This window comes from Vanacampus margaritifer, chromosome 12 (assembly GCF_051991255.1).
Source record: "Vanacampus margaritifer isolate UIUO_Vmar chromosome 12, RoL_Vmar_1.0, whole genome shotgun sequence".
NCBI lineage: Eukaryota > Metazoa > Chordata > Actinopteri > Syngnathiformes > Syngnathidae > Vanacampus > Vanacampus margaritifer.
Genome location: NC_135443.1, coordinates 10095721 through 10112845, shown reverse-complemented (window position 1 = coordinate 10112845; position 17125 = coordinate 10095721). Strand labels below are relative to the sequence as shown.

The 17125-nt window shown below is 38.0% G+C and overlaps 1 protein-coding gene across 2 annotated transcripts in view; it reads right to left on the bottom strand.

The window, feature by feature from the left end:
• inpp5a (inositol polyphosphate-5-phosphatase A) overlaps window positions 1-17125 on the bottom strand; it is a 143817-nt gene that overhangs the window by 54157 nt on the left and 72535 nt on the right. For both annotated transcript variants that reach the window (XM_077582250.1, XM_077582249.1), the window contains exons 7-8: window positions 10750-10802; window positions 8998-9117 (exon numbers count right to left, since the gene is read on the bottom strand). In XM_077582250.1, coding sequence (XP_077438376.1) covers window positions 8998-9117; window positions 10750-10802 — 173 coding nt within the window. The remainder of the gene's footprint in view (window positions 1-8997; window positions 9118-10749; window positions 10803-17125) is intronic.

Here is a 17125-nt window from a genome sequence, read left to right as displayed (position 1 = left end):
AATGAGCAGGAAGTAGTTAGATGATGAAGGTCACAGCACCACCTTGTGGTGTGATTACTCTGATAAGACGTTTGCATGAGATATATTTCCCAATCTTTTTCTAGTCTGGCTCAATGCAAGGGTGTTATTTGTGTATACCAGCATAAAAAATATGCTGAACATTAAAAAGATGGAAGACAAGATACATAATATAATAATTTCCTTCAAAGCAGATTTATAGCACTTAAATCGACTGCAAATAATGTGCAATAGCTCTTAACACTTCAACCTCAGAGAACGGAAGACTTTAAGTATATTCAGTGTTTCAGACACTACATTTTCATTAATCTCAAGAAGCTAAATGAAGTAACCTAAATATTAGAGAGCATTGTTTGTATTTTCAAAGGAGGGAGACTATAATGACGTTACTACGACATGCAGCAGGAGAACGTGTGTGTGTGTGAGGGGAGGGGGGGGGGCATTTCCATGTCCTCATGGAACAGGTTAAGGCACATTTGACTGTGGAGATATTGATCACTTCCTTTGATAACCTGCTTTGATCCCAAAGCTGATCAGTTTTGAAATAAATTCGCTTTGATCTAAAGTGGAGAACACTGACCTGAACCATACGAAGATGTGTCTCAGAGATAGCTCTGAATTTACCACCGTGCAATGTCAGCTTCGAAAGACTGACTGCCTTTATAGTTGTGCACTAGATCAGTGTTTTCAGACCTTTACCTTTACTATTAAAAAAATGTCATGGAACATTTTTTTACCATACCATAAGTCGTTTTACAATCAGGAACAAGAAATGAGAAGAATAGAAAATGTCATGCCATTTTAAAGAAGAATGTTGGGATATATCTCGTACAGGTATTGGTCTGAGAAAAACAAACATCCCAAATGGTTTATAGTCGAAAGATAATCACAATTATTTTTGATCATTATTGTTATCATCATCAACCACAACTCATTATGTTCAGGAAAACATCAGTGTTGTTCTCAACAAGCAAAAGTGTCAGGACAAGACTCGCTCTCATCAGTCCAGAGTGAATTTTGGCTCCAGCTGCAGTGTGCGCTGGTTTGTTATTTTGGCGACTTTATGAAGCCTTGACCATGTGTTCGCCACCTAGTGGTTGGCTGACCACTGGTTGAGAATGTGTTTATTTAGATTTGCAGCACAGCCCACGTTTGAAATTATCAACGACGATGAGTTTTGTTTAATCGCCATCGCAATTCAATTCCATTACTCGACCCTAGTAGGGATGAGTGGGATGTATAATGAATGACTGTAATTAATTGTAGCCCTAATTGTGCAAAACCCCAAGGTAAAAAAAAAAAAAAAAAAAGTTGCAAAATGTGCTTTTGGGAAATAACATGAAATGAATTACCAATTACAAATAACTTGCTACCTTTTTATTAGGTTTTCCACAGAGCTAATGTCAAAGCCTCTGGTGTAATAAAATGATTCAGAATGCTTGGCTCTCTATCACTACTAATCATGTGGATAAATCTCACCATGAACTTCCTAGGCCGCGATAACAATATATTTATGGGGCCGTAAAGTGAGAGGCCACTTCTCGGTGGTGCTGTGTTGTGGCTGCCTGTCTTAATGCATGGTCACTTCCTCTCTGTTAGTGCAGTGAGAGTGAAGGGCAGAAAGGTCAAGGAATAAGACAAGGAATGCAGCTATAACTTTAACATTATATTATATTAAATTGACATGAGCCCAAGGGGTTGGAGGGAAAAGAGCACCCAGGCTAATTGAGCTAATGAGTGTAGATTGAATATAGTCGCTAATTCCAAATGTGCTAATATGTGATACAGATCTGACTTTTTACATGCGAAAGGTTTTGTGATGTGATCACAGTGTGAACAGCTACATCACATTTCACTCTACCTTGACAAGGCTTCGGACTATACCTTTAAGCATGTACCACACATTGGGGGGCGGCTTTAAAAAAAATTGTGAAGCACTTTACACCACTGAATTGTACGTTATGGCTCAGCGGGAGAGTGGCCGTCTCCCATCCGTGAGGTTGTGGGTTCGATCCTCACTACTGGTGTCCTTGAGCAAGACAATTCACTCGATTTGTTCCCTGCATGGCAGCAGCCTACCACTGGCGTGTGAACGTGTATGTGTGCGGTTTTTAACCCTGTAAAGCGCTTTGTGACTTTGTGTCTGTGAAAAGTGCTACACAAATAAAGCTGAGTGATTGTTGATTGTATAGGACTGTGTTTTGAATTATGTTTAAAAGGAGTATTATTGTTTGAGAATATTTCATTAAGTTATATAGGGGTAGGAATAAAAAAAAGTGCTTTGTGACTGTGTCTGTAAAAAGTGCTATACAAATAAAGCTGACTGATTGGTGATTGTATAAGACTGTGTTTTGAATTATGTTTAAAAGGAGTATTATTGTTTGAGAATATTTCATAAAGTTATATAGGGGTAGGAATAATAATAAAAAAGTGCATACATATAGTATATACAGAGGGAATGCGCAAAAAGTGTTTCCATTACGCTTTTGCTAAATACTTCTATTTCGACACGTCTCAAAAACCACCTCATGAGAGCGTAAAACCTTTTTTTACGATATTTGAGAGTTTTTTCAAAAGCTTGCTTTTGCATAAAACTGGAGGTAATGAAAACGCACCTTATATGTAACCAGCCACTCAACACTAAAAGTGGACTGATGTTCTTTCTTAATGACCTTACATTCAGGTGCAAAGAGACTCAGCTCTACTTAAAAGCACAGTGCTTCTCAGTTGATCTTTTTACCCACATGGAGGGCTAGCCGTAAAACAAAAACAAAAAAAGTTTAAGATTTGCACCTTCAATTGCAGTGCTTCAAATGTGAGAACTCCGGGATTTCTGCTGCTGCAAAAAAAATAAATGAAAACCATGGAAACCCAAACTTAAACACAAAATCAAAGATGGGGCTGTGTGACGTATTCTAATGTCTTGAGGAGTCTTTCAAGGCTACTTTCTCTAGCTTTATCCAGCTAACAGCCATGTCTAATACCCAAAGCTTGGCTGTTTTGTCTACTGGTCTAAGGTATCAGCCACAGGTCAGAAGGTAACATTCTGTTTACACGATCATTTCCTAAAGCACTCATGCTGACCCGCTGGTGTGAAAGTTGACTTTTTTTCCCCCTCCGCCTTTGTGTGTGGCACGAAGAATTGCAACATTAGCTACAGCTACTGGGTGTGAAAAGGCTCTGAGAGTGGGGGGTCCAGAGAAGCCCTCCAACCCCCCGCTGGCTGACCCTCACCCTGAGCTGGGGCCCCCATTAGCCTCGTCATCACAGTTCATTCAGGCAAACTGTAACAGTGTCACTGACATTCAAGCACAAAGACACACTCCTTTACACAGTCTATAAACATGCTTTCTCCTGGCCAATTCATCGTGCAGTGACACTCCTGAAAGAGCCTCTTCACAAGGCCCGTTCTCACTGAGGTTCGGGCTTGGGTCTTCATAGGGCCTTCCTTGGGGGCCGCACAAAGACAGGGGTCAGACGCTAATTTATAATATGGCCCCCCAACTCTGCTCCCAGGCTCCTTAAAATACCACCATTCTAATACTCATAGCATCTAAATTGCTCTCAAAACAAATACTTAAAAGAAGCTAAAAAAAAAAAAAAAAAAGCATGCGATCAAGACACGAAAAACATCCAATGTTGCAAAATGCAGACAGGTTATCAAAAGATATAAGAATTAAAGGAAGCTCCACAATCCTCTCTCTCATTCTCTCCAGTCAGTCAGTATTCCTCACTGACTTTTCCTAGGATTATATGCCATGATTGACAGCCAAACTGGGACGTAATAGACAGCCTATATGGGATTAAGAGGGTGAAACTGGGGGCCATGTCAGGATGATATTGACAAGATGACTTACCATAAATTGGCCAGGCAAATTCAACTTTGCACACAATGGCTGGGCTGTGCGCGGTCACCCATTGTAAGTAAATGTGGAGAATTTGGTAGAATGTTAACATTGTGAAGAATGTGCTTGGTGACATCTTTCTGAATGGGTCAGGGGTGGCCCTGACAGGGCCTTTGACACTGCGGGGAAGGCCTTCCCCACGTCCCATGTTCGCACCACACAACTCTTCGGCTACGCCCACTCCGCCAATAACACTACACAGGAGAGAGTGTGCTGTGTGGGATGTTTCAACGGTCAAGCAGAGGTTAGGAAATAAGTCAATTAAAGCAGTATCAACAAACTGAAGACGCTGGGGGAGAGCCTTGAGAACAGTCAGGGACTAGGGATGGAAATTTGACAATTATTTTATACAATTAAATAAATGTTTCAATGGAATGGGAGAATTTCTCTGTGTATGTTTTGAACTTTTGTTTCCAAGCCAGTGATCCGCTGTACTCCATTTAGATTAGCTCCTGCTTGTATTTTTAATATGTTTGGCATTTTTTTCATGAAACCTTAAATGGTCTCTCAAACAATAACTTCTCAGCCATGTATGATGCTAGTAGTGGAAGTAGTGATAGGAAGAGAGGTTCTTCCTATAACATAACGTCAGAGTAGATGCATACATTTTAAAATATGTACGTAAAATACTTTAGTACGTATTTTCACATACGTATTTTCACATACGTAGGGTACATACGTGCTTCGGTACGTATGGTTTCTCATAAAGACTATTTGTTTAAACTGATTTCTTTATGATGAAATAATTGCATTCTCCTATATTAATGTAATCATTTTTTGTCATTTATAACACGTTACGTCCAACATAGTACTTCATTTTGAGTAGTGGTATACAAAAAAAAATTTGAGTATATTTTACCCAATAATGATTAGTAATTGGTTGTAGAATGTTATCAGAAATGTTAGTTAAACTCTACCCAACGTGCAAAGTATTTCCTAATTTATGTGACGTTTAACCAAAGTGTATAATTTATATTTACCCAATTAAAGTGGCTGCAAATTGTTACCCTAGATTTATTGGGTAAATTCTACGAGTAATTTTTTTTCAGTGTAATGCAGACTCCGCATCAGTCTGTTGTAGTTAAGGGTGCAGAGTCGTGGGTGCAAGGCGGTCTCCGAATACGAACGTCACATACACAGCCGACTACGTCACCTGTAAGGGGAAATTTTACAGTTTGCCTGACTAAGCATGTGCCAATATGTCATGTACGGAACAGGGAGTCTATACCTGTTCCGCAACATCACGCTAAGGGGGAGCCGCTACGATTGGCCTACTTTCCATCCCACAACGGCGCAAGCACCCTGTTTCGCCCAATTCTCCCAGTGCAAAGTCTATCAAAAATACTAAAAGAAAGTAAATGCCACCCATGCACAGTTAAAAAAAAAAAAAAAAAAAAAAGACCACTTCCTGGGAACATAAATAGAGCCTTAAAGTTTCTCGGTTGGCCCAGGAACGGTTTAGGTTTTGAAGAGCGGAACAAGATGGGCGGATGGTTTGAAATATACCCATCTGATCATATGCTCACCCAATCGTGCCTGCACCAAATGTCAACCAATCTTAAAGGCTGACCAAAATCAATATGCAATTTATGGCGTTGAAAACGTAATTACCATTTAATCATGCACAATTATTCAGTTTATACAATGAACTAACAATCTCTTAAATAAATAAAAATAAATCAATGAATAAATAGGATATCATATGCATATTCTTTTCAAAAGCATCACTGAAGTTATAAATTTTAAATTTCCACACTTGGTAATTTAGTAAAGCTTGCCTAAAATCGCAAACAAATAATGATGGAAATACACATTTCTCATAAGGTGTTGAAAGTGCATTGTGATTTGTCTATGGATTGTCTATGGCTGTGTGGGAGAAAGATTAACCTCAGCTCTGACCCCCCCAGAGTGAGGAAGTAGACCCCCAGTGTGACTCGTCACACGCAATTACATTGAGACACAGTTATATAACTTAATAAATAAATAGATACTAGATGGTTAATTAGAGCCCGATAAAGCAAATTGGTTCTGCTTTTGATCCGGAGAATGATTTCCCAACGCATTACGGAAATTAATTGATGTGTAAATATTACACATAAATAGGTATACAATTGTAGTGTAAGTCATGTCAAAACATTTAGTATAATACATACATGAAGACACCCATACACTAGTCATTTTTAATAAATTCATCCTGGCTTTATAAAGGATCTCCTTGCGATTATCCAGTCCCCCCCTCTTGCTCCTCAACATGTCTATTGGCGAAAGACTAGCCGGCCTCTCTGTGCTCTTTCAGCCTGTTGTTCTGGGAAAAGCCGAAAGGGAAACATTTAGGTTGTAGGGCTCTTTGAGACACTCTGACAGTTGACTGATGACCGTCCATAAAATGACAAAGCATCGCTGTGTGGTAGCCAGTGTGGCCCACTGCCTCCCCATGGGAAACTAATTGCTTTGAATTGTTAAAGGCAACATTATTTTTCTGCCAATCACTGCCTTTCAATGGTCCGAAAATGAGCATGAAACAAGCCTTTTCAGCGAACAAAAACGGTAAATGTCCTCAATGTTGATCAAATTAACTTCAGCACTGTGACAATGGACTATATTTGTGTGAAAATAATGGCGTGCCCGAAAGGAGCTTTTATGCCTGGATTTCACAGTTGTAATGTAAAACTGTTCTCCAATGAATAAGGCTGAGCACTCAGAATAGATGCGAAAAAAGAAACAAACTCCAATGCACAATAGGCATTTTGGGAAAGTTAAAAAAATAAATACATATATAAATATATATATGTATATGTGTGTATTTCTTTTTTAATTTGCATATACATATTAACGTGCATAAAAGTATTTTGAAAATGAGTTGCCTCTAATATATATATATATATATATATATATATATATATATATATATATATATATATATATATATATATATATATATATATGTATTTTTTTATTTGCATATACATATTAACATTAATAAAAATATGTTGAAAATGAGTTGCCTCATATATATATATATATATATATATATATTTTTTTTTTTTGCATATACGTATTAACGTGCATAAAAGTATTTAGAAAATGAGTTGCCTCTATATAGATTTATATATATATATATATATGTGTGTATATATATATGTATTTTTTTATTTGCATATACATATTAACGTGAATAAAAATATTTTGAAAATTAGTTGCCTCTATATATATATATATATATTTTTTTTATTTTTTTTTGCATATACTTGTTAACGTGCATAAAAATATGTTGAAAATTAGTTGCCTCATATATATTTATTTTATTTTTTTTGCATATACGTATTAACGTGCATAAAAGTATTTAGAAAATGAGTTGCCTATATATATATATATATATATATATATATGTATTTTTTTTATTTGCATATACATATTAACGTGAATAAAAATATTGAAAATTAGTTGCCTCTATATATATATATTTTTTTATTTTTTATTTTTTTTGCATATACGTATTAACGTGCATAAAAATATTTTAAAATGAGTTGCCTCTAATTGTTTCCACTTGTAGTGAGAAGCTTTGCTCAACAGCACAAGCTACAGAGCTGTGTGTTTTTAATGTGTCTCAGCATTGGGGTCTGGCTGGCAAAACGCTGTTCCTTCTCAGCATTGTTCCCCTGAGGCCTTGAAGCACTTTGGAGATAAACACCGTTTAGCAGTTAAAAGAGGCACGGAGGAAAAGGCTTATCAGATCAGTTCTCAATGGGCTGTAAGCTGCATTATACAGCCTGGGCCCCAGATAAGGTGTTAGCCAAGGTTTGATGCCCGGTAGCACAGATCTATCCTCTCTATGTTAGACCCCTGTAATGACTCCTTGTGGAGCTCAGCTGGTGGTGTGTTGAGCAGCCCCCTTTTTGCTTCTCTCCTCACCCTGCAATGAGAGGTTTGAGCTCAGAGAGGGAAGAGAGAGGAGAGGAAGGGGGATTGGCTTTAGATATTCCCCCTGTCCCTTTTCCTGCTCTGCTTTCTGGGGGTAGGGAGTCACATTTCGGACAATAGTCAAAAAGATGGTTCCCAACCGGCCACTGAATGGGAACACTGTTGGTGGTAGGACTTCATTCAAAGCCCAGCTCGGGCACATTGTCCTCCCAGATCAGCAGAGGATAATGGAGTTTGCTGGTGGCTGCCAAAAGGTTAGCAGCCTCTGTGAAAGGACCGACCCATTATTTATTGCCCTTTACAGAGCCCAAGGACCCTTTTTGTGCTCCTCCTCCCTTCCTTCTGCACTGCCAGCCTTTTTCTCACTCGGGTGCTCCGGATCTGCGCACGACAGGTTCCCCCCCAAAGTGAACGACTGAGGCGCAGTACCCTCAACAACCTACTCTGGGATGCCTATATAACAGGCTGTCCCGGAACACGTAAAACCTCCCATCTTTCCTTCACACCACTTACCCCTGATGCCCGACCAGATAAAAAGAAGTTTTAAACTAAACGATATGACCCAGAAGTAACAGCAAGGTTAAACGTGAGGATTTTAAAAGCAGGGAGCGTAGAAAATGCCACTCAGCCAAGTGAAATTTCATTTAATCCCTTCTGCCACCTAAACTACACGTCTGACACTTCAACTATTTACATCTATTTACAAGCTGACAGTGGAGGGGGGGGGGGGGGGGGGAACAGCTGTAAAACCATAATAAAAGTGGAGGATTCAATCAAAATAGAATCTTCATCATGCCAGTAAATCCAGCTAAGTAAGGGCATAATAAAAATGCAGGAAAACATCCTTGTCCATTAAAAGGTGGGCCATTCTTTCATCAAAGAGAGAATGGTGTAAATAAAATGTGTCCCATAATTCAACTATGTCACCCATATACATATAGTTATTCAAAGTGGAGGTGACAGGAGGACATGTCGTGCATTTTGATGCCATTTAGATGGGAAGTAACCTACCAGGTAGAGGACAGCAGATATATAGAGGACTCGATTATCAATGCTGTGGACATAATTATGAGTGCTTAGGGATGTCACAAGAAAACAAATATGGATTAAATACATAAGCAAAAACAAAATATAGTCACACGTGTCAATGTACCTGTCCAAAACGTAGCCCAGCGCCTTCTGTCTGGTTCCAGAGTAGACTGAAGGGCTCTTCTCGCAGGCCACCAGATTGGAAGCATCGTGGAAAAGGTGGATGTTTACCAGGTCAAAACAACTGGGATGAAAAAAATAAAATAAAACATGGCTGGAGAGAACTTCATATGATTATGACAAACACAAAATTTGAAGTCCTGTAACGCATCAGCATATTGTATTTCACAAAGCCACAGTTGAGACCGTCAACGGATTTACGTTGGATGTGTGTTTGCTTTTTATTTGGCTTTTTGTGGCATTGTTGTAGCACGCCTTCATCATAGCATGCCAGTATAATGATTATGATGATTACTATTTTTATTATTATATGTGACAATATTTGTTTGATCTTATATGCGTTGGATTTTAATGATTGTTCTTGTTTTGTTTGCGGTAGATGATCTTTTCTTTTTCTTTTAAATAAAGTTGCCTTTTATTGTACTGTATTAGCGTATATTTGAATTGTGATACAATATATCGTTTTGTTTTTTTTAAATTGTGACTATTACATAATTACAGTAATATATTGTTGAGCTACTTCTGGGGTACAAGTTTGATACACATTTATGATTTTTTTTTTTTGCCCTCAAATTACGTTTAATCATGTTATTATAATTATATGTTATTATTAGAGATGAGGAAAAAACTAAGCTAAGTTGATCACAAAAATTGGTCGATACTTTCATTACCAGTTTATTTAAATCTGGCTAGGTTTTATGTTATTTTTTATGTTTTTTCATTCTAACATGTTTAAAATAAATAATTCAATCAATCACTCAAGACTCTTAAAAATATGATGACAATATTATGACTTCAGTGGTGTCCCAGTACTTTTGTCCAGTTTGCACATCAAAGTTAATGATTAAACATTACTGGTTGGGAACTATTACATTGGCGTTATGTTTAATTTCTGGAAGAATTTTTTTTGAAACCCAAAATGGGCCTATCAGTGCTCTTGATTGGTTTGTGATCAACCTTCGAGGTTCCACGAGTTAACACTGGATTAGTTTAACACCCTCTGCATTGTAAGAATCCTCAGCAGTAGAGGCACAAATAAAGGGGCTAATCTGCTTTCATTCAGTTTGTCATGTCAAGATGAAGGCGATAGCTCAATGCATAGTGATGAGTATGTCCCCGCTGATCGTATCAATCTACTGTGTTTGTTTGCATTAAAGACGTGCCCTTATCTCACGGGGTTTCCTCTGCGGAGGTATCCGAAGCAAAATGATTCATGTGCGTCCTCCTTTATCGCTATCACTTAACCACTCTCTCTTTCTCCCTGCTGCGCTTGTCAGACATCATGCCCGTATTAAATGCATACCGTTTCAACTCTTTAGTTCTCATGTCATACCTCTATTAGATTACCACTCACCCCGACCCGCCCTTCCACCCACCATCCTCCGCTCTTGCAAACTTGAAGCTGGCATTTGCATTCCTCCCACACAGGTTCAATTGCATGTAATGTTTTGTGTCATCTGTCATATGCAACTCCTTGACTAACATGATTATGCCTAATCAAATCCCAGCTTGCTTGCCCGGAGAGGATGCAGCTATGTAACTAACTCTCTTGCCTGTGCTGTCGAACACAGCATTTCTTTGTGAAGAGGAAAAAAATGACAGACAAATTTGAATCGTCATCCTAAGTCACAATAATGGACTTGTAATCAGTTAGGGTGATGTGATACATTTGATACAAAAAAAAAAAAAGACTCACCAGTCAGGTAGGGCCCATCGAGTTCTGATGAATCCCTTTCTGGACCACTTGCACTGTAAAGAACAAAGTAGCTTAGAAAGAAATCCTGTAGTGCAGAGTACTCACATTTTTGCACAAAGTATCACCTTAACCCTGGAGAACCCAAGAACCCTTTTCTTCTTTGGAAAATTATGAATTATACATTAAATGACTGCTATAAGTTCACTGAACACCAAAATATATGTTTTTTCAATTTTAACCCTTGTTTTTAACTAGCTCAGAGTTGCTAATTTATCAAAATATATATTTAAAACATACTCCTAGGCATTCTGCAACATGATATGAAATAGATTAACAAAAAAAACACAATTTTACCATCGATGGTTTGCTGAGAAGATGGTTTTGTTTGGATTGATTTCCAGCTCAACAAAACAGCATGTTGCCAGCCATCTTGTCACCACCACTCTGGCTCATGTAAGTGCAATATTCATCCACTAGATGGCCCCATGCAGGGGTCAGAAGTGGCACTCTGGACTTTTGAAGTTAAATTTGTAAAAAAAAAAATTGAAAAAAAAAAGGTCTTTGTTATTTGAGTAGCAGAATTTATAGGGGCCAAATTTGACCCTGTGGGTTCTCCAGGGTTAAAAAATAAAAAATATCACTTAGCCCTCTAGGCACTACTTAATGACGAACGTGTTCATCAAAAAGATGGAAAGTTTGAAGGAGAAGATGGAGGTTTTATGCCTTGTTTTTCTTCTTTACCAATCGGCTTTTCCTGCTCAGGCCCCGACACACCAGTCTTACGTTGGGAAATAGCTGGGCAAAGATGATTATGCGCCATCCGATTGGTGTAGAACGCACCGTCATAACGTCAGAGCCATTGTCGGAGAATCTGGGGGGGGGCGTTTTCAGCCTGAATCGGCATCGGGCAGTCGTGACATTTGATCACTCTGATTAGCTGTTAGCTAGCGACTCATCGCACGGGACAAGAACAGGAAGTGATGAATGCGGATAAACGGTTAAGCGATGGAAATCTTTCGCAATTTTGCTCATTATGAACATAATACCCTTGCTTTTGGACGTACGATATTGATCTGGACATTGCGTAACACTCTCGTGTGCATTTTTGGGGGAGTGCAAAAAGATAGCGGCATGCTTTATATATATATATTTTTTTATATATATATATCCTGCCCCCGTAAAGAGCTTTCCGGTTGCCTATTTCCAACAATGAGGAATAGTGACCACCGCTGCCAATGGTATGGAGGGGTATTACAGTGCAACGTCTTGTGCAGCGCTGCTTTGTGAATGAGCTGGAAAAATACCCACTAAACTATGGCCAGCAGATGGCAGCATTGTATCTTTTTTAAATGGGCTGACAGAGTATCAAATTACATGAAAACATGGCGGATCTTAGGAAATAGAACGTTTTCAAGGATGACGTAAATGATCAAAGCGTTTGTCACAAATCTAATTCACAGGGTGTCACTAAACAAAGTCACTGTATTTTTTCACAAAAAGCTTGTTTTCTCCTATTTTTTTCCATTTTCGCTTGATGTCACTCACATTATCTATATTCAATTGGTGATTACTAAAGAACGGAATAAGGTAGAAACATACTTTTTTTTTCTAATGAAAGAATGGAATCCAATCTTTGATTTGCTATGTAGTCATAGCACACAATATTCTGTTTGCTTTTTTGTCCAGCTGTCAGATTACCCAATAAATTTGCTCTGCGTCATTGACCGGACGTCTAGTCAAACTACAAGTCTGAAACCGACAAGATACCACCTGATCATCGCGTGCTGTAATGCCATGAGCTCCGGGTCGGCACTGGTTGTCAGGGAGGCGGAGCAAAAAAAATAAATAAGAGGCAGGACAGGGAGCGTTTGTGTGAATGGAGCATGCGGCTGTACCACACTGCATAAAAAACATAAAAGCATTGCTTGCGCTCCCGGCTCAGTGGTGTTTAAAATATGATTTAGTAGCCAACTAGTTACATTTGGTGAGAGGTAATGCAGGAGTTAAGTGACAGCCGCCTCAAACATTAAAAGTCCCCAAGTTCAGGACTAGGCTTTGAGCTTTCTTCTTCTCTGTCTGCCTATAAACCTGTTTTCCGCCTCTCTTTCCTATTTGACCCACAGCAGCCGAATTTCCATCGGCGCCCTGTACAGCACTGAATGCGGTCATTGTTTAAACGGGCCCTCAACCGATCCGGTATGGAATTTCATTGGATGAACGCTCATAATTGGTTGGCAAAGTTTTAATCTAGGTGCCTAAAAAGTACATTCAATTACTTAATTCTACTGTAAGCCACTGTAACATTATGCACAGTTTGAACTTTACCACTGTGTTTAAATAAGGGAAGCTAAAAATTCAATTAAAATGCATTGCACATAAAACAACTGAAACATGTTTTAAAACAAAAGGTTATTGAAAGAATAAATGCACATGTATTAAAACGTTAAAATTAATATAATGTTCTAAGACATTTAAGGATTTTAGAGAAGTTGTATGAATGCTACTGACTTTCTGGAAATGAATTGCACATATTCTAGATTAGACTACATGAATTGCAAACAACATATCACTGCACAGACTAAAGCACTTGCAAATAATAGCTGTATTATCAATTATTATATATTCAAAAATGTTTCACAACATAATGAATATTATATTATAATAATATGAAAGACACTTCCCTGCTACTTCTGGCAGTTATTTTTCATCTTTATGTCTTTCCTTCTTTCATTTTATATCAGCTAAATACAATAAAAAAAAAATTACTCGGATGCCAAAACTGAAAATATTCTTTTCTTTTCGAGAAAAGCACATTTTCAGTTCACTGACACAATGTACTCCTAAATTCTGAAAATAATGAGCACATTGATGAATTGTGGAAAAAAAAAAAAGTTATATGCAGCATGTGGACATCTGGTATACAACAGCTGTTTGATCAGGTCCCTCCAGTCTTGAGTTAATTATCCAATCACAAGTCTAAAGATCTTTCGCAAACACCACATGATTCACCATGAAGCTGGTTATTAAATGAGGGACAAATTGATGCTGTGAGTGTTCTCGTTCTCAAATGGATAAATAAGTCTCTTTTCCACAGCCTCTCGTTTACTGTGCAACTCTCTCTGATACTCCTAATGGAGAGTTAATTGTAGTGATGAATAAACTAATTATGGGCCAGGTCACATAATTACGAATTGACTAATTTCATTTAAAAAAAAGAGACACACACAAAAAAAATCTTGGCTTCACATTAAAGGGCTAAGAGGTATTTGATTGCGCCTCACATCCTTCAATCTGCATTAGAACAAGATTAACTGTATCAAATTGAATTACATTAGCATACTTGAATTAATCCATACTGCCTTAAGAGGATGTATGGGCCCAATTATGAGTTGCTGTCCAAATATTGTGACGTTAAAAGCAGTAAATGAAATTGGAGGCATCAGAGTGATTGACCTTGCACTTGAAAAAAAACAATATACTTTCGGGATCATTTAATAACACTGACATGCAGATATTAAAAAAACAAAACAATTGACTATAAACACCAATATCCATTTACATCAAAACGCCTTGTGAAATCTACAGCACGATGCATGCTTCCCCCTGCGACCTGTTCAGGTAAAGTTGAGGAAAGAAAGTGAGTGGCTGGGATGACGAGGGACAAGATGAAAAGTGATGCTGGGGGTGGTCGTGCTCAGAGCCCGTACAAGCACTGACTGCAGCCAGAGACGTTTAATCTCGATTTAATTTAAAGAGCCATTAACTGCAATCACAACATTAAAATCAATCACTTCCCTGACACCTGGCCCCAGATTGCCCCATTTGCTCTACGTATGACTGATCGGCCCTCTGCTTCATCGCTTGCTTATAAACACACACACACAAACACACACACGTTCACCACTCACATACAGCAAAACCCACAACCACATTATATATATTTTTACATTAAAGGCCATTTCTGTTTTAGCAGAAATTCAGTTAATATGATAATCTCATGAAATCAATCAAAGTCAGAGGAAGAAAAGAGTCTCTCCATATTGCTTGACACGATGACATCATAATTTGGTTGCTGACATTGAAGCAGAGATGATGGCACGGATAATGTCCAGCCTCACCTAAACTAAACACACACGCACACACATGCGTCTTAAAAAAAAAGATTCATGTTGACAATATAGTGTCACTTCTTCAAAACAGGAGACATATTTGGATTAAAAGGATAAGTGACATGTAATCATATCATAAATCAGATTTAGTGGCAGTGAAGAGTCACTGGGCGGAGATGAGGGTGGGAGTCAAAGGGCAATGGTAAAAGGTCGCAAGGCTCGAGGTGACATTGGCTGACCCACCACAGGTCAGTGATGGCGTCTCTGCCCATGACAGTGATGAACGGCGGCTACACGGCGGGTCACATCCAGGGGTGTCAAGCAATACATATACGAGCTGACTGCAACACACACACACACACACACACACACATACACATACACACCACAAGTGCAAGGAAAATTCCGAATGACAAAAAAAAAAAACACACCAGAAAAACAAATATTTTCTTGGGAGTTTTTGGTTGCAGAAAATCCCCATCTTAACAACCCCACAATTTGTAAACTAAAAAAGACACAAACAGGATACAAATTATCCTTGACCAAAATATATTTTCGCCTTCTACAAAACCATTCAGTTTGATATTATATTTTTGCTCAAAATCTAACAATTATATAAAACAGGTGAGGTTGGAAGTGAGATCGGGGCTGCGGGTACATAAAAGCCCTATGACATAAATGCACTGTGGGTAAAAAGTAATATGCCCAAATACTGATTGATTGGAGCCTCCACTAGACAGTAAGATGAATCTTTATTCCATCAGCCAGCACATCAATAAAGGGTCTCATAAGGATTCATAAGTGGTGATGAACATGTGCATTCATGATAGAATGAAGACAGAGCAACATGAGCTACCTTTCTCAGTGTCCCAATGTACTAGCCACGGTTATAGAACTAATCACTGTTATGGAAGAAATAGAGTGGAACATAAAAAATGTGGAAACTTAACTGTTCTCTGACACTGGAATTTGTTCAAATTTAAGTCACAACTATAATTAGAACAATCTGGTACAACACCAAACATTGTGTAAGTGTAAACTGTAACATATATTAACATTCACTCCTAGCCATTTTCGCTGAAGCAACCCCCTTCGCTCCTGGCTGTTTTACTGGATTTTGACAGATTTTGCAAAGCCCACAGAATATTGTGTTCTATTGCTATAAAAACACGGAACCAAAAGTCTTACCAAAAGTCTCTTTTTCAAGAGTCTCTTCTTTCATCAGGAAAAAAAAAAGTATATTTGTATCTGTTTTCGTTTTGCAGCAATTAGCATTATAATATAGCTAAGTTTCCTCTATTCACAAAGAGCTTGTTGCAACATGGCCCTGGTTGATCTCTGATACTCTATTGCCACCTGCTGACTGTCTTTTGTAATAACTACCATTGCTTTAAGCGACCTCTTCAGTTCAGAGGCTGCATCAATGCCTTCCGTATGCTCTAGCATAATATATATATATATATATATATATATATATATATATATATTTTTTTAAACACATAAAAGACATATAAATACGTTTTTGGGACCATGGCAATAAAAGGATGGCCAATACCACTATTTTTCTAGAGCGATACCGTATCACAAATACTGATACCAAGTACTGATACTACTGGTACTTTTGATACATACCCCCCCCCACCCCCCAAAAAAAAACATAAAAAAAAAAACAAGAAGCTTCATCATCTTAACATATCCCATCAGACATTGATGTATCATGCACTGTAAGTTAGCAGGGAACCACATTGACCAAATTTAGAGTAATCGTGTCTCTGTGTCACAGCGGATTATAGAGGGGAGAGGCAGAGTGTATTGAATCAATTCAATGCTTTTATGGACATGCTTATGGCGTGAACAACAAATACAAACTCTTATGGGAGTTGATCTACTGCCTCTCGGCTATTTTCTTCCTTTTCTTTTTTTTCCCGTATCCTGTGTAAAACAATCAATAGCAAGGGCACATTAAGGTTTTGGTCGTATACGTTATTTATATTGGTCAATGACAAATCCGTATGATGCAATGGTTTGTGAAGGCGCGTATTACTGCAGCAACCATGTGAATAGATTCATGCTCAGTGGGGGGTGAAAATATTGTCACAACAACGCAAGACAAGACACCAAATCTATTATGGCAACCTTTCAAAAGATATTTGCAAAGTTCTTTCTTGATGAATATGTTAATTAATCTCACATTACACAGAAACAAATTATAATAAATAGTTATGAGTATGAATTGCAAATGTAATTCCTTTATAGATGATTAAATT